Raw genomic sequence first — 20,982 nt, 5'->3', positions numbered from 1 at the left:
CCAGGGACATCTGCCCGCGCGCGCGCGCGCGCACACACACACACACACACACACACACACACACACAGTGCACTCACACAATTTAATTTTTTTAAATGGGGAAAAAAGCAATTTGCTATTGCCCATTATAAGTTGAATAGCGTGTGGTATTTCGTTACCATAGCCTGGCAATATAATAAGACAATAAATAGGCGATTACAGCTGTTTCCTACAAATGGGTGTGAACCAACCTGAGGGAAATATAGTGGAAGCTTCAGTAGAGAAAGCCAGGTTTTCTAAGGGCCTGCGGCCTTCAGTTGCTGGTTCTGGACGCCCTCTAGTGGGGCATGCCTTTCATGCCCTAAATAGTGCTCATAGAACTGCCAAATTTGGGGTTCTGGAAACAAACAAAAGGACCACAGAATACGATGTTTTTCTTTTTTTCCTTATTTGAAACATTTTTCCATCTGTAGGTCGTGCTGGCCTAGACGTCACTAAGCGGAGCAAGTTCTACTGGAAATTGTGATAACCCCTATGCAGGCTCCCAGATGTTGGACTACAGGTGCAAACCATCACATCCGGGGTTAGAACGGTTTCCCACAAGACTATGTCATTGTAGGTGAGATAAATTCAGATGTGCAGATGGTCGAAACGATACATTGAAAACGATCCGACTCAAAGGAGCGGGATGGATTTACTGGCTGGGAAAGATAATTCTACCGAGAATGAGGGAGCAAGAGTTGAGAGCCTAGGGACTGAATCCCTTCTTGATATCTGTGACGTAAGTGGGGAAGCTGTGCATTTCCCGGCTAAGGTAAGAGGACCTTATGGTGTGTCCCTGAGTTGTACCAGCCTCTCCAGGCAACATGTACGCTCCCGTTTTCATTCAATGCAGACATCTGTAAGCTAACATTAGCTCCAATGGGCTCCTCATGTGTACTTCCCTCTGCTGGCCTCGCTATGGCCACTGGCTGTCCACCCCTTTAAACCTCCCGTCTCCTGGTCAGTTCTACACCACAGCTCTCCACACGTGCACCGCTAACTTTCGCAGACACGCCTTTACACAAGGAAGACGGTTATCGTGTCCTCTTTCCAACGTCTAGACGCTCAGAACTTTTTGGAGCGAGAGTAAAATATTTCCTAAGGCGTGAGTATCACGGTTATTAACTCGGCAAGTTTTTTATTTACACCTTCAGCAGCTGGTTTTTTTTTTTTTTTTCCTTGAGAAGTCTTTTTGCAAAATGCAAACCCTTATGGCCCAGTGGGGCGACGCTGTGATGCCTGTCAGACGTCAGAGCGGATCGGATGAACAACCCGGTGCCTGCAAAATCGGCGGAGACCTAGCCTTTTTGCAGTTTCCCATAAGCCTTTTCGACTGTCAATCAGAGGCATGTTGCTTCATGGCGCATGCGCGCCGCCTGCATCCGGCAGCCGTGCGGAGCCGCGGCCGGGCTCTCCCCGGCGTGGCTCGTCCTAGCCATGGCTCCGGACTCGGGGCCCTGCCCTGACGGGCAACTTCTGAAGCTGCTGCCGGTGGATCCCCGGGACCGGGGCACTCAGCGCTGCCGCTTGGGGCCGGCCGCCCTCCGCAGCCTGGGCGCGCGCCTGGGCTCGCCGCTGCGGATCTCGCTGGCGGACGGCGGCTGCTGCCTGTGCACGGCGTGGCCGCGGCGCGACGGGGCGGACGGCTTTGTGCAGCTGGACCCGCAGTGCGCGAGCCCCGGGGCGGCGGCCGCGGTGGCGGCAGCGGGGAGGCTCCGTCTGGACCGCCTGCAGCCGGTGCCGTGTCCTCCCCTGCGGCGCCTGGCGGTGTGGCCGGAGCTACGGCCGCAGGCGGGAGCCCCGAGCCCCGCCGCGGTGCTGGAGGTAGCGCACGAGCTGCTGCGCCACCGGCCGGTGTCGCGGGGACACGTGCTGGCCACCGCGCCGGGCGTCCCCGGCCCGGTGGCGGCGCTGCACGTGGTGGGCGGGACGCCGGACCCGGAGCCGGCCGGCTGGGTCACGCCGCACACCCGCATCACGCTCGGCGACAAGCCGCCGCCCCAGGTCCAGCCCCCCGGGGAGGTGGCCCTCGGGGGGCTGTCGGAGACGGCCGACTCCCTGCGGGAGCTGCTCCTCCTGCCGCTGCGCTACCCGCTCGCCCTAAGCGCGCTGGGGCTGGCGGTGCCCCGCGGGGTGCTCCTGGCAGGACCCCCGGGGGTGGGCAAGACCCAGCTGGTGCGGGCCGTGGCGCGCGAGGCGGGCGCCGAGCTGCTGGCGGTGAGCGCCCCGGCGCTGCAGGGCTCCCGGCCCGGGGAGACCGAGGAGAACGTTCGGCGCGTCTTCCAGCGCGCCCAGGAGCTGGCCAGCCGCGGCCCCAGCCTCCTCTTTCTGGACGAAGTGGACGCCCTCTGCCCCCGGAGGGCCACCTCCCAGCGGGCTCCCGAGGGCCGTGTGGTGGCCCAGGTGTTGACGCTGCTGGACGGCATCCACAGCGACCGAGAGGTGGTGGTGGTTGGAGCCACCAACCGGCCGGACGAGTTAGACCCAGCGCTGCGCAGGCCGGGAAGGTTTGACAGAGAGGTAAATGGCGAGAGCAGGCTAGAACCACCCCCCCCCCCCCCTGGTTCCTGGAAGCTCCTTTTTTGGACAGCTGGGTCAGGCAGGATTTGTAGCTCTCACTATTCCAGAGCCAAATTGTCTGGGAAGTGGGATCGTTCTTAGGTTTGTGGAGGTAACAGCCTGTTGAAATAGCCTTTGGAATCAGTAAGATTCAGCAAGAGAAGGATCAAGAGAGGCAAATTAAAAACAGGCACTACCCCCTAAACATGTATTCATTCCTTGACAAGATCCCAGCTTCCTGTTCTACAGGTGACTTCCCGAGTTGTCAAGAAAGTTGAGTATTCAGTGCCGCCTTGTCTTAGGACCTCAAGTGATTTTTCTCCCCTTAATTTCTAAGGAATAGTAAGAATAGTTAGTAATTATGTAGTAATTAACATTTGGGGTAGGGGTCTGCATAAAAATACCTTTGAAGGAAAGATTTCAAGCTGTATGCTGTTACGTTTCCTACTTTTTGCCTTGCCTGTAGGTCGTCATCGGCGCTCCCACACTTAAACAGAGAGAGGCCATTCTTCGAGCGATTACTTCAAAGATGCCCATCGCCAGTCACATTGATTTGGGTCTCCTGGCAGAGATGACCGTTGGCTATGTCGGTGCTGACCTCACAGCCCTTTGTAGGGAGGCTGCCATGTGTGCGCTTCTCAGGAACGAGAAGGTAGGACGTGTTGGCCTGTGACCAGCCATGTTAATCTTCCTGTTAACATGGCAGATTGATTTGGGGGTTTAAAAAAGTGCTAAGAACATTCATCCCTTGGCATGGTTGGTAGCCCCACAGCCATTTCCGTGTGAGTGTGTGTGTGTGTGTGTGTGTGAATGAACATATCATGTATACAAATATATCCTCCATGAATTTTCTTCACTGCATGGTAACTCCCTAGTGCTAGAGCTCGAAGCAGTCAGGAAAAGACAGTGTCCCTCAGAAGAGTCAAGACAGATTTGAATCTAAAGCTTTAAAGGAACCACTGGAGACATAAAACAGAAAGATGCAAAAAAATAGTTCTAAAATTTTGTGTAGCTTTCACCTGGGTTACCGAGTTGTAACATTCTACTGTGTTTCCTTTGTCATTTCTTCCTCTACATGTTTGGGTTTATGTGTGTGTGTTTGTGTTTCTGAAGTGTTTTTGAATACTCACTCCACAGCCACGATACTGCAGCAAGAATTTTAGTCACTGATGATGATTAACTTCACCAAAGTTAGCTTTGATTTCTAGAATACGATGGTATCTAAAAGATTTTTTTCATTGTCAAGATACTGTTTTTTTTTTATTATTGATAAATATCTATGGGAGAAATAAACTTTCATAATCCAAGAAAAATTGGGTACTTGGAATTTTATTAAAGATTGTTGTTGATTTTCAAATCTTATATCCACAATTACTTTAATAATATTTAGGATTATCTCAAATGTAATATTTTACTATAATACTAATTTGAAAACCAAGTCATTAAGTATATGATAACCCAAGTCTCTAAATCTCTTCAGCAAATAATGATTTCTGCAGCTGAGGATTCTGGGACATTTCCACTTCATAGCATCCTAAATTGTTTTTATCTAAATAATTTATATCTTTTCTAACCTTAGCGTTTTTTTCATTGTAATGCTGAAGGTGAGAAGAAGGTATATGAACTTCTGAGTACGCATCTTAATGGATTTGGTACCAAGGGGCGTAGAGTTTTAATGAGCTTGTTTGTGTAAAGGTGGGAGAATAGATAGGGAAAGCTTGAGCATTCCAGAGTGTCCCTGGGAAGTGAAGCACATTCAGAATTCCCTCTGCTTTGAAGTCCCAGGCTTGATCTGCAGCATCTCTGGCTTAGGTGGAGCAGCCAGCTCTCTGCCACATGAGGAGGGCCCTACCTAAGTTCAGAAACAACCCAGGGGAAGTAGAAGGAAGAAGGGACAGAGATGTCTGGGAAGGTACTGACTCTTCTTGCTTTTTTCCTCCCACAAGACAGATGAGGGGCTCTGTCTGTTCCAGGGCAGACAACCACTGAAGTTTTTCTGAATAGCTTGAGCAAAGAATTAGAAACATAGCTTAATAAATACAAAGGAGAAAGGATTTAATGACTGCAGGGGTGTTGAGAGGGAAATGATACGTGTACAAGTGTAGATTTTTCAAACGCTAGCTGATCTTATCTAAAAGTTAATTAGTGTTCAGGTACCTAGGATCTAATATTGTAAGCCAGTAAAGCAAAGAAACAAAACAAAGAATTATGGTTATGTGCCTGTAAGTGTTTCTGTCAACAGTAGAACCCAGTCAGCTGGTAATATTTTGTCAGAATGTGTCCCCAGCAAACAAATGACTGTCACTAAGCAGGACAGGAAAGCATGAAGAAAGTGAACGTGGCCTAAAACATCATGTTAGGGATTACTGTTGTTAACATCTTTCAGTAATACCATTCACACTAGGCCTGTCGTAAGTATCTGCTTTCATGGTCTTATATAAATGCATAAAATAGTTGAAAATGAGAATTTGTAGACAACCCAATGCTTTGAATTTGATATGACGGCAAATTATTCAACAACAGTACAGGTAAACTGGAAATGAGCATAAGGAACTTTTAAAATTGTGCTTCACTGGAATGATTAAGAAAATCATAAAATAGTGTAAACACCTAATGTTAGGGGGAGATGGGCTTTGAGTATAGCAAAGAGAGCCAATGAGGACATGACTTAAGCATTGATTTGAGCATTGGGAGATGTGAAAAAAAAGCAAACCTAAGACCAGGAGAAAGGCTTTAAGCCCAATTTCCCTCCTATGGAAAGAACTTTTAAAGACAGCAGTGCGAGAGAAAAGATATGGACAGTAAACAGTAAGACACCAGGAAACATACAAATCTTCTTGGTTTCTTTAAAAGTCATTTCCTTTTAAGGTTTTTTTAAAAATAATTTTTTTATTTTAAAGTAATTTAAAATTTATTGGAAAGTTGCGAAATAATTACAGAAAATTTCATCCAAACCCTCTTACCCAAAGTCATAATTTTTAACATTTTGCTAAGTTAGCGTTATCATATTTTCTCTTGTCAACTGTGTGTGTGTGTGTGTGTGTGCGCATGTATAATCAACACAGTGTTGCATAGCATTTCTTTCTGTCACATCGAAAACTTAAAAGTTCGTTAGAGTCCAGGGGGGAGAAGAGCTTCCTGTTACTGAAGGGGAAGGACTGGGAATGGCTTCCTTAGGGGACCATCTGTTGACAGCTGTGACTGTAAGCTCAGCGCTTCTGCTTTGAGGATGTGATTGGCTAAGATGCTTGAACATGAGAGTAGTGATGATTGGACTTGTAAGTTCAAAAGAAGATTTTTTTTTTCAAGTGTTTGTTGTGCGTGTATCCGATAGAAAAGGCCTACCTAATTTTTGGCTCCGTTTTTCTTTTTGGATTATATTTCTTCAGAACCAAAACAGCCCCAAGATTGAGGAAACAGACTTTCTTGAGGCTTTTAAAAAGATTCAGCCCTCATCGTTTCGAAGTTCCATCGGACGGATGGACGTCAAGCCTGTTGGCTGGGAACAGATAGGTGGACTTGAAGATGTAAAGCTGAAGTTAAAGCAGGTAGCAGTTACCGATCAGCTTACCCTTGCAGAATCGCAGAGCGCCATTCTGCGTCTGTAAATGCTGCTGTCAGATTCTGGCTCTCGGCCTACCAAATTCCTGGTCATGTGGTTTAGTCTTTATTTAGCGAGCTTTTGTTTTTCCCCATCTTAATCCTCTTTTAAATTTTTTGCTTTAAAGACTCTATTATAGTATAGGACAGAGGTCAGCAGAATTCCCGCGACGAGCTGGATAGTAAATGCTTTATTTTTTGAGACATGCAGGTTGTCACAGCTATTTGTTTGCCGCCACAGTCCGAGAGACGGTAAATGAGAACATTTGGCCTTTGTGTCCGTGGTTGAATCTGTAGACTCAACCAGCTGTACAAAATACTGTCTGCACTGACTTTTTTTGTTGTTATTTTCCCCTAAACAATGCAGTATGCCAACTGTGTACATGCCATTTACATAATTTAGGTATTATAAATGATAAAGATAATTTACAACAGACGGATATAGATTATATGTAGACGCTATGCTATCCCCCACCCCCACAGTGCTGGGGTTTGAAGCTATGGGGAGCCTTTGTCAAATCCAGGGTCACTAATGCCAGGTGTAGGGCACACGCCTTTAATCCCAGTACTTGGGAGGCACAGGCGGTGGATCTGAGTTCCCCGATGGCCAGGGCTACAGAGTGAGATCCTGTTTTGAAAAAATGAAACAAAACAAAACAAAACAAAACAAAAACAAAAAATGGAGTGCAGCCAATGGGCTCCACCCCTCCACCTAATTCCCTGTCTCGTGAGTGCAGTCAGCCAATGGTTCCCTGTGAGAAGTGCGGCAGCAGAACTTTGTTCAATACCGTTCCTTATGTTTGGGTGGCCAGGCTGCCCTTGCCATCTCCCTTGACTGATCCCCCTGCCTTCAGTTTCCTTCCAGGGCATTGCACGTATTTTTGCATGGTCAGGTAGAACTTTGAGGGCTATTGTGGTCTGTCTCCATTTCACCCCCAATGCTTCCGCTCGCTATTTCATTACATCTCTTTGTAGCATCCTTTCTCCTCAGAGTGCCTGTTCCTACCTGGCTGTTAGCGTGAAAGTCTCTCTCCTCCAGAACAGAGCTCCCCACCTTACACTCGTTTCTTTCTTTCCTGAGGCCCGTGTTGGTCCTGCCACCTCTCCAGCAGTGAGGTGGATAGGTCCGAGTCTAACTTTTCTAGGCCTGAGCTTCTGAGTCTATAAAACCACGGTGAAGCCATCTAGCCTAGAGGTGGTCAGGACTTCCTCCCTGTTAAGTAACTTCTACTGAGCGTCTGCCTTAGGCAGGTGTTATTCTGGGTATTGAGAGTTTAGGCATGAACGCTGCTGAGTGCCCCACCAGCGTGGAAGAGGAACAGTGATGAACCATAAATGAGCTAAGTAAGGCTGAGGTCAGTACCGGCTGTGGCTGGCAGAAAGGCCTCGACCCTGTGTGTGTGTGTGGGGGGTCCTTGGGGCAGGTGCATTTGAGCTGAGGCTGGAGAGGTAGGATAGCCACATGGGCTGGAGACATGGCTCAGCAGTTAAGAGCTCTTGTGGCTCTTGCAGAGGACTGGGTCCAGTTCTCTGCACCCAGATGGCGGCTCACAGGCATCCATACCTCCAGTTCTAAGGGATCCAGTGACTTCTGACCTATGCAGGGACTAGGCTTGTACATGGTACATGTACATACATGCAGGCAAAGCACCTAAACAGAAAAATTGAAAGATAATTAAAAATTTTAAAAGAATAGCCACAGAGAGATGTTGGGAGAGTGACCAGGCCCAGCGTGGTAACACAAGTGAAAGCACATGAAGCAAGTGAGTGGGAGCGGGGTTACCGTGCTGTGGTGAGGACCCGAGGCACCACGGAGGCTGTTTCAGCTCAGCGGCTCTGGGAGGTGCCGGGTGAGGGAGGCGTTTGGCAAGTGGCTCTCACGCTGACGCCTCTCTGTCTCTCTGCTTGCTTACAGTGTGTTGAGTGGCCCCTGAAGTTCCCTCAGGAGTTCGTTAGGATGGGTCTGACACAGCCAAAGGGCCTTCTCCTCTACGGTCCTCCCGGGTGTGCTAAAACCACCCTGGTGAGGGCCCTGGCCACCAGCTGCCACTGTTCCTTCGTGTCAGTGAGCGGAGCTGACCTCTTTTCGCCGTTTGTTGGAGATTCAGAGAAAGTCTTGTCTCAGGTCTGTTTATTTTTAAGTATTCTCTTTTCCTGTTGTGAAAGTCGTACAGGTTTACATTTAAAACAAGAGCTCTCTTCCCCGTAATCCTTCCACCTGCTGCTACTGTTGGGTAAATTTCCTTTCTCTGATTTTGAGTAAGGCAGACGTGAGGTTTTTATCAGTCTGCGATAATATCTTTATTTTTTTCTCTTAATTTTTAATGATCATGTATATGTGTGTCTGTGTAGAGTGTATATACTTTCATGCCTGTGCTCACGTAGACCAGAAGAGGGTACTGGGTTCCCTAGAGTTGGAGTTGCAGGAGATTAAGGGTCTCCCAGGGTGGGTGCTACGACCTGAACTCAGGGCCTCTGTAAGAGCAGTGAGCACACTTAACCTCTGAGCCATCTCTCCAGCCTTTTTTATCTTGGTTTTTAAAGCTAAACATTGTCACAAGATGGGTGTGGTAGCATATGCCTTTAATTCTATGCTCAGGAGACAGGGACAGGCAGATCTCTGAGTTTCAGGCCAGCTTGGGCTACATGATGAAATCCTGCCTTACAAGAAAACAGTTTGCATTGTTGCTTCTGAGACATCATGCTTGTTAAATATCTTTTGAGAAGACCATTTTTTAAACTACTGTCTACATCTTTGGCCCTTGTTTTATTTATTTATTCCCCAGTTCCTAAGCACTTAGAATCTTCGCTTTTCTGTTTTAACAATTAAAAATAGCAAAGTGAAAATAGTCACCGGAGTGGCGTGTGACGTTATGTTTTTCTTCCCTCACTAAGGTATTTCGACAAGCAAGAGCCAATACTCCAGCGCTTGTGTTTTTGGATGAAATTGACTCAGTGTTGGGGTCTCGCTCAGTCGGCACCTTGGGATGTGATGCTCGGGAGCGGGTTCTCTCAGCTCTGCTGAATGAACTCGATGGTGTGGGAGTTAGGACGGTAGAGAGAAGAGGGAGTAAATCAAACCAACAGGGTAAATACCAGGCGCTGGGACCACGGAGCCCTGCTTGCTGGCCAGGGTGCACCAGAACCGCTCGCTGGCCAGAGTTAAAAAGCATTTCTGCACGTCTGCTTCTCCTGGGCTGGATTCATGTTACGGAGGGATTTACATGATTTCATTTGAATTCTTGGGACTGTTACAGGACTGATAAAAATTGTGAATTGGGGCAGAAAAGGGAAAAGTTCTATCATTATCTTAGATGTGAATTTTGTTTTTCCTAAGAATGAGAAGTATATTTTACTTAGTAGAGAATTTATTCTCGTGTGTATATTCTGAAGAAGGACTTACCCGTCTTCATTTTGTGTGTGTGAAACATTACAGAACAAATTAGCCCTTCAGTCACTTTGGTAGTTGAAAGCAAGTAAAGGGTGGCTTTCGGGGTCACCTGCCTCTGTGAGCCTCTTCTTCAGAGAGAGTGGCTTCTTCTTGTTGTCCTGAGCAGGCCATTTCTGATTTCTTTTTATCATAATCATATTCTCTTTTGTTTTACGTTTTTAAAAACCAGAAGGAGCAGTTTAGCCGCTCAGTAGAACGAAAATACGCTACGGTTAGAAGGGAACCACAACAACCTGATCTCAGGATGCAGGGATTCAGTATACAGCAGCCCGTTAGCTTGTGGGGAAGCTTGCTGCTTTGAGGGTGACCACTGGAGAGCTGCTTGGCTTATTCAACTCAGTGGCTTTTAGGCCTCTCCCTGTCTGGCTTTTAAATGTTCCCTGCCTTGGGCTGGGGATTGCTCAGTGGCAAAGCAACTGTCTGGCATGCGCAAAGCCTGGGTTCTGTCCCCAGCACCATATAAGCCAGGTGTGCTGGTGTGCCCAGGACTTGGGAGGTGTGAGCAGGGGAGTAGAAGTTTAAGGTCAGTTCTGTTGGGTAAAGAGTTTTGGTACAGCTTGGGGTACAGGGAACCCTGCCTCAAACTAGAACAAATGTTGCTTCTCATCCAGGGTCTGCCTAACCACGGGTCAGGTTGATTGTCATTATTTCTGCCTCTGCAAAGAAGACTGAAAAGTAAATTTCCATCTTTGGGGATATTGGAAGCCAGACTTGGTAAAACAATACCTGTCTCCCATTAGTCATGCATTCTGCCCATGCAAGCATCCTGTTTGCAGCTGCCAGTCAGTGAGCGTTGAGAGTTGAGTGTCTGGGTGGATTTGGGCACCGGCCGGGTGTTCTTCCATTGGCCTTTCATCAGTTTTCATGCGGAGAAACGCCCAGCAGGACTAGCCTTTCAGACACACAGGGTAGCTCTGTGATTAACGAGTTGTTTGTGGGGTGGCCTGATAACCAAGATGGTGGCTGGGATGGGGCACAAGCATCCCAGTTCCAAGGGAAGGTTGTCCCTGTTCAGGCACAGCGCTTTCCCATGCGTGACTTAACTTGATTTTTAATAAGCAGCGGTTTGTTGACATTACCTTGTGCTACCTGCTTTCCCTCAGAGTGTCAAGAAATTCTCCATCGAAGCGTCATGATCGTCGTGGCAACAAATAGGCCGGAGGTGCTGGATGACGCCCTGCTACGACCTGGAAGATTAGATGCCATGATTTATGTGCCCCCTCCCGATCAACAGGTAAACCCTGCGTGTTTCCTTGGCACCCAGGCAACCGGCAAATGGCGAAGGGCTCTCACAATTAATTTTTCCTTCCTTTTTTTTAAAAATCATATTTTAAAGAGATTTTTTTTTTAAGTAAATGTCTGTTTCTAAATGTATCAGATAGTTCATGCATTTGTTTCTAAAACTGTTTTGATAGCACTCTCTGTTCCCAAAAGAATCATCTTGTCTCATAAGGAGAAATGGTTATGATCGGCTACTCCAAAATTTATTATGACACTGGTTTTATCATTGCTGTGTGGATCATGAATGACTCAGTCTCTTTCAGAAGCAAGAGTGATTTTAATTGTTTGAATATTCACACACCACACACACACACATACACTATACACATACCACACACCACACACAAATACACACACCACAAATACACATATAGCACACATACACAAACACGCACCACATACACCACACACACTTTGTAATAACGATAAGAAAACTGGAACGTAAGGTGTTTACTGTGCCCGTGTTGAACATAAATGTGAAGATGATAAACATTTTGGTTTTGCTTTTGTTCCAGGGCAGGCTTTCTATTTTAAAAGTCTGCACAAACAACATGCCAGTAGGACCTGATGTTTCCCTGGAAAACCTAGCAGCAGAAACCTGTTTTTTCTCTGGAGCTGACCTTAGAAACCTCTGCAAAGAAGTAAGTGTGCACTGTTGTGTTCTGAGCCTTTGCAGGTCTTTCTTTTTTCTGTAAGCTTCGCTGAGTGTAAAATTGAGAAGAAGGCGTTGATCTTAGGGATATAATATTGATGGACTGTAAAGTGACCACACTTTTAGAACCACCACTTGTGTCAGGAAGAGATTGTTGGCATCCCAGGATCTTGCTTGGACCCCTCCTACTCTCTGACCCTGCTTCCCCTCAAAGGTAGCCACTCTGCCCACTGGAGGTGAGTTTTGCAGCTTTTGAGCTCTGAGTGTCTGCATTCTGCCACGAACAATTTGCCTGTCGTAATAGTGTGGAGTTGCATCTTCCATATATGTACATGGCCACAAGGAGAATTGCTGGGTCATAAAACATGTCATTTTTTTATTTTCTGAGCAGTGCTGTGTACACTTTTCTACCTTGGGGTCAAGATTCCTCTCATCTTAAACTGTATGTGGACTCCAAGTGTGTATGTTATTCTGAAGTTTACCCATTTAAGGCCAGATTTTTAATATACAAGAAGTTATGATCTATGGTGGATTTTTGGTCACCTTAACTTTCAGCTTAGTGTTTCTGATGGCACTGAACTCCTTTGATGTGAGACTGAGGATTTGTCACCAGACCAGTGTTGACATGTCATTACTGGTAGTTTTAATATGAAGCAGATTAACTGTTCCCCGTTGCTTGTCTCCTGCAGGCTGCCTTGTTTGCTCTGCAAGAAAACGGACTGGAAGCCACCACAGTGAAACAGGAGCACTTCGTACAATCACTTAAGACCGTGAAGCCATCCTTAAGTGTGAAGGACCTGACTTTCTATGAAAACTTATTTAAGAAACGACTTCCTAACTTGGAAAATCATTAAATTTTTATTTTAATCAGTTTTTTACATGAATTGGGATGTGAACTTGACTGTGGTTGCAACTTCATACTTTCATGGAATGAAGGGAGGGAGGAAGAGAAGAAGGGAGAGAGAGACAGAGAGACTGATAAACTTGGCCTGATAAGGACCATCTTATTTCTAGAAGGTATATTAAAACACCATAATGAAAAGTGTGGCTGTGACTTTGTTAGGTAATTACTTTTGGTTGATCACTTTTTGTGACTTTGAAGTGTGTCATGATGACAGAAAAGTTGCAGGCTAGAACAGGGGACTTCAGCTTTCCCTGGCCCAGATTCTCCACTCTAGCATTTTGTCTCATTTCGTTTCCCCCCTTCCTGCATGCGGTCGCTCACACACACATGGTTTTCTGAACTGTTTGAGACTAGAATGCTGTTGTGCATTCACTGCTCAGTGTTGGGTGTGACACTGGGAAGTGTGACATTAGCTTTGTTGTGAATGTCTTCACGTATTAGTGTTGTTTTTCCAGCAAGACAGTGACAGCACTACCAGTTAAGAAAATCTTGGGAGTTCACTGTCATGCATGCCTCTCCAACACCATATGGCTCGTGGTTGTTTGTACTCGGTGCTCCAGTATAGCTAGGGTTGAGTGTGCGTGCTCACAAATAAAATCGCCTTGGTTCTACAAGTCGCTCACAAGCTCGGGAAGTTTAGCATCGTCAACAGTATTTTAACATTCAGTGGGTTTCTCTCTTTGTCCCAGTGATGTCCTGTGTGGGCATCTTTTTCTGTCAGGTGATCTACACATCGAGTTTAGTTGTCAACATGTCTTAACTTGGGAACAGTTGTCAGTCTTTCTTGGCCTCAACGTCTTTGAAAAACAGACCAGTTTTTGTTTTGTTTTGTTTTGTTTTATAGAACAGTCAGCCCCGGGGGTTTGTGTTTGTCAGTGTCTCTGCGTGTAGCTTGGAAAGCTCCTGGTGGCTCCGTCACCGGCTGGAGGCGTGGGCTCTCCACATTGTTGGTGATGCTCATTCTCTTCACTTCCTATTGTTCGGTTTCTCTGTTGTACCCTTATCTTTTCCCTTTTGTAAGTACAAGTAACTTGAGGCAATAGATTTGTCTGTGTCTGTGTTTTTATAGAAGCAATTAAGAATTGAAAAAACCCTGTTTGGTATTTAACCTTCCAGTCCTTGATTTCTTTTAACCCCCAAATAGTAAGAGTAGTGCACACGCTGATGACTGCACTAGCAAGGCAGCACCTACCTGCCTGCCACCGAAATGCCCAGGAGATGGCAGGGTCTGACCCGGTTTCCATTATCAGAAGATCGCTCTGGACAGCTTCCAAGACTAGATATATAATTTTAATTTTCAGTTAACGTTTTGTGGTGTACTAAACTGGTTGTCATGACATTCCATGCACATGTGCCTTTTTCATACTGCCTTCCTCCACCCCTTCTTTCTCAATGGGCAAACAGACCCCATTCCCCTTTCATGCCAAAGCCTTTGCGAAAAACAAATACTTGGCCTGCAAAGACATGGGTGAGTTGGCAGTGTGTATTTCCCCCCTGTACTGAGCTCAGACTGCTCTCTAGCCTTTAGTAGTTGACCCGAGCATATAGAAGGCCTGGAGATCCCACTGTCAAACCTGGTAAAGCAGCCACTGAAGGATGAGGTCACGGGATCAACGTAGCCCTCTGCCCAGGTTGGTCAGAAGGAATCTCAAACAATAACGAGAATGTTCTATTTTTCTCATGAGGCCTGGGCAGGGCTGATGAAGTTTAGATGCCGAGGGTGAGAGCCAAACAACCATGGCTTGATGTGTCTGTAAGTCAGGTCACAGTAGATAGGGAAGGCCCTAAAAGTGTCCGGCATTCAAGTTGGGGAGACAAAGCTTCCCTCAGAGAATTGGCAAGATTACAGCGATACTGGCTAGTGGGAGCTCTGACACCCGCTTCTCATCCCAGTCTCCCAGACAGCAGTGGCCTGGTGTCCCATGTGGATGTCAGTATCCAGTGCTTGAGTGAAGGGGGCATCTGTGGTCCAGTTAGTGTGACCCTGAGGCTGTGGGGAACTGTTTATATTCTGAGGAACTAGGTGATGAGAAGCTCTGGATGGTTCAGCCCACGGCAACCTCAGACAGAAGAGCAAACGACATGATAGTTCTTTAGTCACTTACCTGACTTTGTAACTATTGAGCAAATAGTTTACTATTTACATTGCTGCATTTGCCTTATTAAGTGAGATAGTGAGATTAGCTGCTAAATAAAAACCACCCCCAATTGCTATAATTCCTTGAATCTAAGGGGTTACCCCTACATCTTCCAGAACTCAGCACACCTGAGAGTTAATATAAAAGGACGAGGAGTAGCTTCCTGGATCTGTCATTGCTGTAAGTTAAAAAAAAAAAATCGCATTTTACAGGTTATATGAGCACATTCTAAATGTACATATATATTTTCCATTCATTTAACGTTTTATTCTGAAAGCTTGGGTACAAAAGTAGAATAATGTAACAACTCTCCTCACTCTCTGGCACCTATTCTGAGTGATTATCAAGGTAAATTTGCTGGCTGTTGTGACTAGAGCAGTTATGAACATGGTTGACCACGTGTCTCTGGAGGAGAGAAAAGGAGTCCTATGGACATGTGCCCAGATGTGTCCTGAATGGAAGGGACTGTGTAGGCTGCTGAGGGACGGGGGGGGGGGGGGTCATGAATGGCCTTACCCATCTGTGAACTAGGAGAATGACCAATGGGTGAGGCCGGCCTGGGCTGTGTTGTAGTAAGATCCTGCTTCCCCAGCTCCCCCTAGGTGCTATGGAATTAACCAATCGTTAGACAACAGATTGGATTTAAGACCCTCTCCACAGAAGGAAACCCATGTCTGGTATTGTAACTCTGGCCAAGAGCCTATAGCTGGGAAGTTCACAGGCCCCAGGCGTGAGCCCACTATGATACCTATTCGAAATAGACACACCGCTGCCCCTTAAATCCATCTCTCTCTACTGGTAGACTAGTGCAACTCCCAGACCTCAGCACCTCAGCGGAGTTTTCAGTGGATAACGGTCAGTGCTCAAATCCACAACCAGCTAAAACGCAGACACTAAATTGTCAGTTGAGTACTCAGCCACAAACGGGCCATCTATGTCATAACACCGGCCCCCAGCGTTCAAAGATCCCCATGTAAGGGGTAGGGGGCGATTATAAGAACCAGAGGCTTCTGGAGGACTGGATCTAAGCGGTGTCTTCTGGACTTGACAGGATCACAGCACTCGTGAACTCACGGCAGCTGGTTGCCTGCAAAGGACCTGAGGATCAAACCAGCCAACAGTTTAGCATGGGAGGGGAAGGAGCCCCAAGCCTGGACCCTTGACTGAGAGCTGATGGCATTCCTGGGAGGGAGAGTCGGCTTTCTCTAAGACTGTGGCCCTCAGCAGGTGGCCATGCTTCAATGGATGACCCCACACCCCAGATCAGAGGGGAAGCACACACACAAAACTAGTTAATTGGGAGGGTAAGGAGGTAGGAGTGGATCTGGGAGGAGTTGGAGGAGGAGGTGGAGGTGAATATGACCGACATACCTTGAATGGGATTCTCAAAGAGTAAAATCAAAGAGTTAGTAAAACATCTTTTAAAAAGATGTTCTCTTTTTTGCTCTCTGTAGTTGTGCACATTTATCATCCCGACACTCAATCAGCTGAATGCAAGAACCTTAAGTTTGAGGCCAACTATGGTGTAGGAAGATGCTTCCCCCCCCACATACACCCCAAAAAAGTTTAATAACTGCAAAAAGGGGTTTTGTACTGGAAATTTGACCCCCATCACAGGATCATCCAACTTTGCCATAGGCTGTACACTCCAGCACAGTCTAGGCTAGGGTTTTCCCACTAAGATACAAGTTCAGCCCTTCAGCGTGTTTTTAAGTAAAGAAACAAGCCTTGTTGAAGGATGCCCTAAGAGTTCTGTAGCCAGGCTTCCGTTCCGACTTCATCTTTATACTCCCTAGCTGCGAGCCTCCAACAGCTCTGCGTCTAAAGAGGGACCATCCCCGCCCCCACCACACCCCTGTCCACCCCATCCAAGGAATCCAACGCAGCGTCTGGTGCACAGCCGCTGGCCTAGCGGAATTGCTTCCAAAGAAACGGAGCGCCAAAGCTGCTGAGTTAGGAGGAACCCAAAGACAGAAGCCAACAGTCGGAGTCCGCAGCAATGGGCACTTGGGATCTTCTGCAGTGGAATTTTGTTTTGTTTCCCTTAGCTCGGAGCTTTCTTTCTTTCTTTCTTTCTTTCTTTCTTTCTTTCTTTCTTTCTTTCTTTCTTTCTTTCTTTCTTTCTTTCTTTCTTTCTTTCTTTCTTTCTCTCTCTCTCTCTCTCTCTCTCTCTCTCTCTCTTTCTTTCTTTCTTTCTTTCTTTTAATCAGGACACTGTTGGAGTTCATCTGAACTTTACAATTTATTTTTTTTAAGAATCTCCGTGTGTGCGACGTGTCGCGTTTTGGAGCTTTTACGTGGTCGAATTTGTCCAAATTCGCTCTGCCTCTGGCAAGCTCTCCTGGTACTCAGGGTGAAGGCCCCACGCTGGGGCCCCTGCCCTTCCTCAGCCCTCCCTCCACCCCCGCTTTTTAGAAGGTCTGGACATCTCTCACCCAGGCCTTGGCCATCACACCGGAACCTGAACCTCCCAGACTTTTGGAGGCACAGGACTGGGACAGAAGGTGATGGATGGGGAGGGAGCGTGAGAGGGGAGCACGGGTTAAGGACCGCGGTCAGCGGCCGCGCTGCGCCGCTGTCCTGTAGGGGGCGCCCGTGAGCTGGCTCGGCGCGGTGCGGTGGAACCGGTCCCCGCGTGACCAGAACGCGGCCCTCCGCGAGCGGTTGACTGCTTATAAGGCCGGCTCGCTGCTGGGCGTTAACATCTCCCGGCCGCAGCCGCCGCAGGTGCGTCTCCTCTCCGGAAAGTTCTGCCGAGCGGGCCCTCGCCGGGCCTTCCGCGACTGGGTACCGGGGTCCAGGGGAAGATGGTTTTGACCGGTATCTTGGATTTTTCCTTCTTCTAGATTTGGAATTCTACGCTAAAGTCATCATGGGCATTTTCCAGACGCTGATGAAAAATAAGGAAGTAAGTGTTTTAAAGCAATAAGTACATCTGGACTTCTGAGAGTTTGTTTTTGTTTGTTTTCTTTAAAGAGAGAGGGAAAGGATGGGGAAGACTTTTTGAACTTTTATGCTATTTTGTTATATTTCCGTTTCCCGCTGAATTTCTCTGTCACTTGTTCTCTCTCAGCTCATTCCTCTGGCGCTTATCATATCTACGGCCGCCACTGGAGCCCTCTCTTTTGGTTTATATGCTTTGAAAAAAACCGATGTGGTGTAAGTATTGCCGCCTCCTGTGGCTCCTCTGAGGAGCTTTTCTCCGACCCCCAGATTCTGAAACACATGCTGTCAGTGTCTGGGGTTTTCCTACGCATAAGAGCATCAAAGTGGGGACTGAAAACAATGCTGGTACCAGAAAGACTGACGGTGGCGTTTTGTTTCTTGTGTCTGAACCTTCTACTCCCTTGCAGTGAAGTCAGATCTGATTTCTTTTTAAATTTAAGCTTTGAAATTGAGGTACTTAAAAACAGTTAAACATACCACCGCGCATGACCATTTTAGGTTTCAAGAGTTCAATCTGTTAGAAAGTTCTGTCCCGGCGTGGTGGCGTTGATACATTCGGCTGTCTGCAATGAATTCTCATAGTCTCAACTTTGGCTAAAAGAAAATAAAAAGCCTTGTCCAGGGTCACTGCTGGTGCCTGGAGCCTGCCCCACCCCGTTCAAGCCTAGCCCTCCGCCCCGCCCCCCATCCCATCTAGAACCCCTGATGGCTCTTCCTGCTTATCCTTTCACCTCCATTGCTGCCTGTTTGTGGGAGTAGCCTTTTAGTCCTGCCCAACAAAGCAAACAGACCTCTCGCCGTGCCCTGGTGCCCTGCGGAGGAAGGGAACCTTAAAGATGGAAACAAACTGCCTTTTCAGTGGCTGCTTCTCTAACTTCAGCTGTTAGCACCAGGTGGCTGAAGTTGACAGTTCTGGTGTGGAGACAAGAGTCTGTCTAGTTTATAGACCCAGTGTCCTTTCAGGGCCTTCGTCGACGAATTGACCTTCACTTAACTAATCTTCTTTTACTTTTAGACTTGATCGAAAAAAAAACCCAGAACCTTGGGAAATGGTGGATCCTACTCAACCCCAAAAGGTATCGATCGCTGCGTTTACAATGCGTGATTGGCATCCAGTCCAAACCTTGTTCAGCCAGGCAGATGGCAGCCCTTGCCCTTTCGGAATGACATTCAGCGTCCCTCGGAAACAGTGTTCTAGAGACCTAGCTCAGGTCCTTGCTCTGCTCTGCAGAGAGGACTCTGGGCGCCTTGGCTTCTCGAATCTGTGAAAAGGGCATGATAATAAACCTCGCCCCGATAGCATTTAAATTCAAGAGGTGCATTCCTTCCTTGTAAATGGGTGTACAGCACTCCAAGCCTACAGAGCCTTTTAGCATTGTGCCCAGCCCATGTTTAGCACCCAGATATAAACCTTTATCATTATTGAAATATATGACCTTGTTTCCATATTACTTACCTGATATAAGGTGCGATAAACAAGAAGAGTTCCTGAAAACGGGAGTGGATTCTTTCCCAGTGGAATTAGCTGTCACTTTCTTTTAAAAGACTGTTCCAAAGGCTTTATTTTTTAAGCATTTACTTTTAATTACTTGTAGGGGGGTGGTTAAGCCTGTGCCATGGCTCGTGTGTGGAGGTCAGAGGACAACTGAGGATATCAGTTCTCTCCCACCACGAGGCTCTCAGAAATCGAATTCAGGTTGTCAGCCTTGGTGGCAAGCACATTTACCCACTGAGCCGTCTTGCCATCTCACTAACCTAGGTTTTAGTCTTTGTAATTTAAATATTCTGAAGGCTAGAGGGGTGGGCTCAGAGTAAACACCTGTTAGGAGGCCAGCAAGGCCACACAGAGCAAACCCCTGATAGCACTTAAGCCAACTAGGGCTGTTCAGGATCTTTGTAACTTTCACTGGTGAAGACCAACAGGCGTGTCTGACTGAGAACTGATTGAATCACTTGTGCCTTCATGAAGCAGTTAGAATGAGGGGATTTTTTTAAGAGCCCACCGTGTGCCTCGCCCTGTGCTAGGAACATTGTACAGCCTTTCACAAGGACTGAATGTACCTCTTGCATTTAAACACGATCTTAGCAAATTAAAACCAGGCGCAGTGGTGCACACCTCTAACCCCAGCACTCAGGGAGGCAGACGCAGGTGGGTCTGTGTAAGTTTGAGGCCAGCCTGGTCTACAAAGCAAGTCCAGGACAGCCAAGGCTACACAGAGAAACCCTGTCTCAAAAAAACAAAAACAAGACCAAAACCAAAAACCAAAACCAAACCAAACCAAAGAAGCAAAATTCTTGAAACTGCTAGTGAAAATAGGGTATAAGTGTGTGTCTGCTCCCCCTGATCCCGTGGAATCTACATACCCAAGGGCTTTAGGGGATAGAGTAGTAGAAATAGGCCCAGTTTGATAATCTGTGCTTGTTTCAGAGATGAGGAGAGGTGGTTCTTTTATTACTATGGTAATATTTTTCCTTTGGGAGTATGGACAGATCCCCAAAGAAGGGCGAGGACAGAGAGCCTGCGGCTAATACAGTGTCTTGCTTTGTTTTCAAAGCTCATTACCATCAACCAGGAATGGAAGCCCATTGAGGAGCTGCAGAAAGTCCGAAGGGCGACCCGATGATTGCTCTCCTCCCTGTTCTTCCAAAGAACACTCTATGAATCTAGTGGAAACACTTCTGCACAAACTAGAGTTTGGAGCCAGTGTGCGGAAATGCTTCTGCTACATTTTTAGGGTTTGCCTACATTCTTTGGGTCCTGCGTGAGCAATTGGAGGTAACCCATAGTCTGACAATAGTTTTCTGTGTTCAGTGCTGTAAATTTTAATTTTCACATTTGAAAATTTATGTTTGTGATGCTTGGATTTATCCCTTAAAATGTATAAACATGTATAAATTAGATTACTACCTGTAATAAAAATTTTTTTTTGCAATCTCAAAAAATTACTTAACAAATGGAAAACATCTTTTTTATGGGAAAAAAAACCACATTTTGAAAGCATAAAACATCATCTTTTAAACATCATTAAGTGCAGATTTTCCTAAGTTTTACTTCCAAGGTCACTTAACCCAGAAGCTTCTTGAGCATGTATCAGTTACAATAAAGCAAAGAACAAGTGCAAAATTTGGAAGGATGTGAGCACGGTAAGTTCGGGAGAAAGGGGAAGTAGAGACAGGTGAGAGAGTTGCATGAGGATGGCTGGTGAGCAGGAATCCCAGGTTTTTGGGAGATCAGCCCTGCAGAAGCCAGTGGGAACTCCGCTGCTCCCTGGAGGATGGAGAAGGGAGACTGGGAGCCCTGGCCAGCATCCTGTAGAGTCTGTCCAAACAGAGACTTGACAGTAATGGTTTGATCGTATCCAGCGTTGCTGCCCACCCCCCAGCACTGCCTCTTGACTGCCCTTACAAAAGGGATCAAGTAGGAAGTTGA

At 46.8% G+C, this 20,982-nt stretch overlaps 2 protein-coding genes across 5 annotated transcripts; both read left to right on the top strand.

Moving 5' to 3' along the window:
• The first annotated feature begins 1,384 nt into the window (after nt 1-1,384).
• Nucleotides 1,385-12,448, top strand: Afg2b (AFG2 AAA ATPase homolog B). 3 transcript variants are annotated; one of them, XM_060372245.1, is made up of 8 exons: nt 1,385-2,541; nt 3,047-3,232; nt 5,970-6,131; nt 8,096-8,305; nt 9,076-9,268; nt 10,735-10,865; nt 11,428-11,553; nt 12,254-12,448. In XM_060372245.1, the coding sequence occupies exons 1-8, from the start codon at nt 1,387-1,389 to the stop codon at nt 12,416-12,418; spliced, it is 2,328 nt and encodes a 775-aa protein (XP_060228228.1). In that variant the 5' UTR covers nt 1,385-1,386; the 3' UTR covers nt 12,419-12,448. The 3 variants fall into 3 exon arrangements, with proteins under 3 accessions (XP_060228228.1, XP_021500746.2, XP_021500745.2); XM_021645070.2 differs by having other exon boundaries at nt 1,386-2,541; nt 5,970-6,128; XM_021645071.2 differs by lacking the exon at nt 5,970-6,131.
• Nucleotides 12,449-17,219: 4,771 nt separating this feature from the next.
• Nucleotides 17,220-20,487, top strand: C18H15orf48 (chromosome 18 C15orf48 homolog). Of its 2 annotated transcripts, XM_021645080.2 has the most exons (5): nt 17,220-17,333; nt 17,453-17,514; nt 17,680-17,765; nt 18,568-18,628; nt 20,108-20,487. In XM_021645080.2, the coding sequence occupies exons 2-5, from the start codon at nt 17,479-17,481 to the stop codon at nt 20,174-20,176; spliced, it is 252 nt and encodes an 83-aa protein (XP_021500755.1). In that variant the 5' UTR covers nt 17,220-17,333; nt 17,453-17,478; the 3' UTR covers nt 20,177-20,487. The 2 variants fall into 2 exon arrangements, with proteins under 2 accessions (XP_021500755.1, XP_060227648.1); XM_060371665.1 differs by lacking the exon at nt 17,220-17,333 and having other exon boundaries at nt 17,347-17,514.
• The last annotated feature ends 495 nt before the right edge of the window (nt 20,488-20,982 follow it).

The sequence above is a fragment of the Meriones unguiculatus genome, chromosome 18 (assembly GCF_030254825.1).
Source record: "Meriones unguiculatus strain TT.TT164.6M chromosome 18, Bangor_MerUng_6.1, whole genome shotgun sequence".
NCBI classification, from domain to species: Eukaryota; Metazoa; Chordata; class Mammalia; order Rodentia; family Muridae; genus Meriones; species Meriones unguiculatus.
This window is presented reverse-complemented; position numbering and strand designations above follow the sequence as displayed.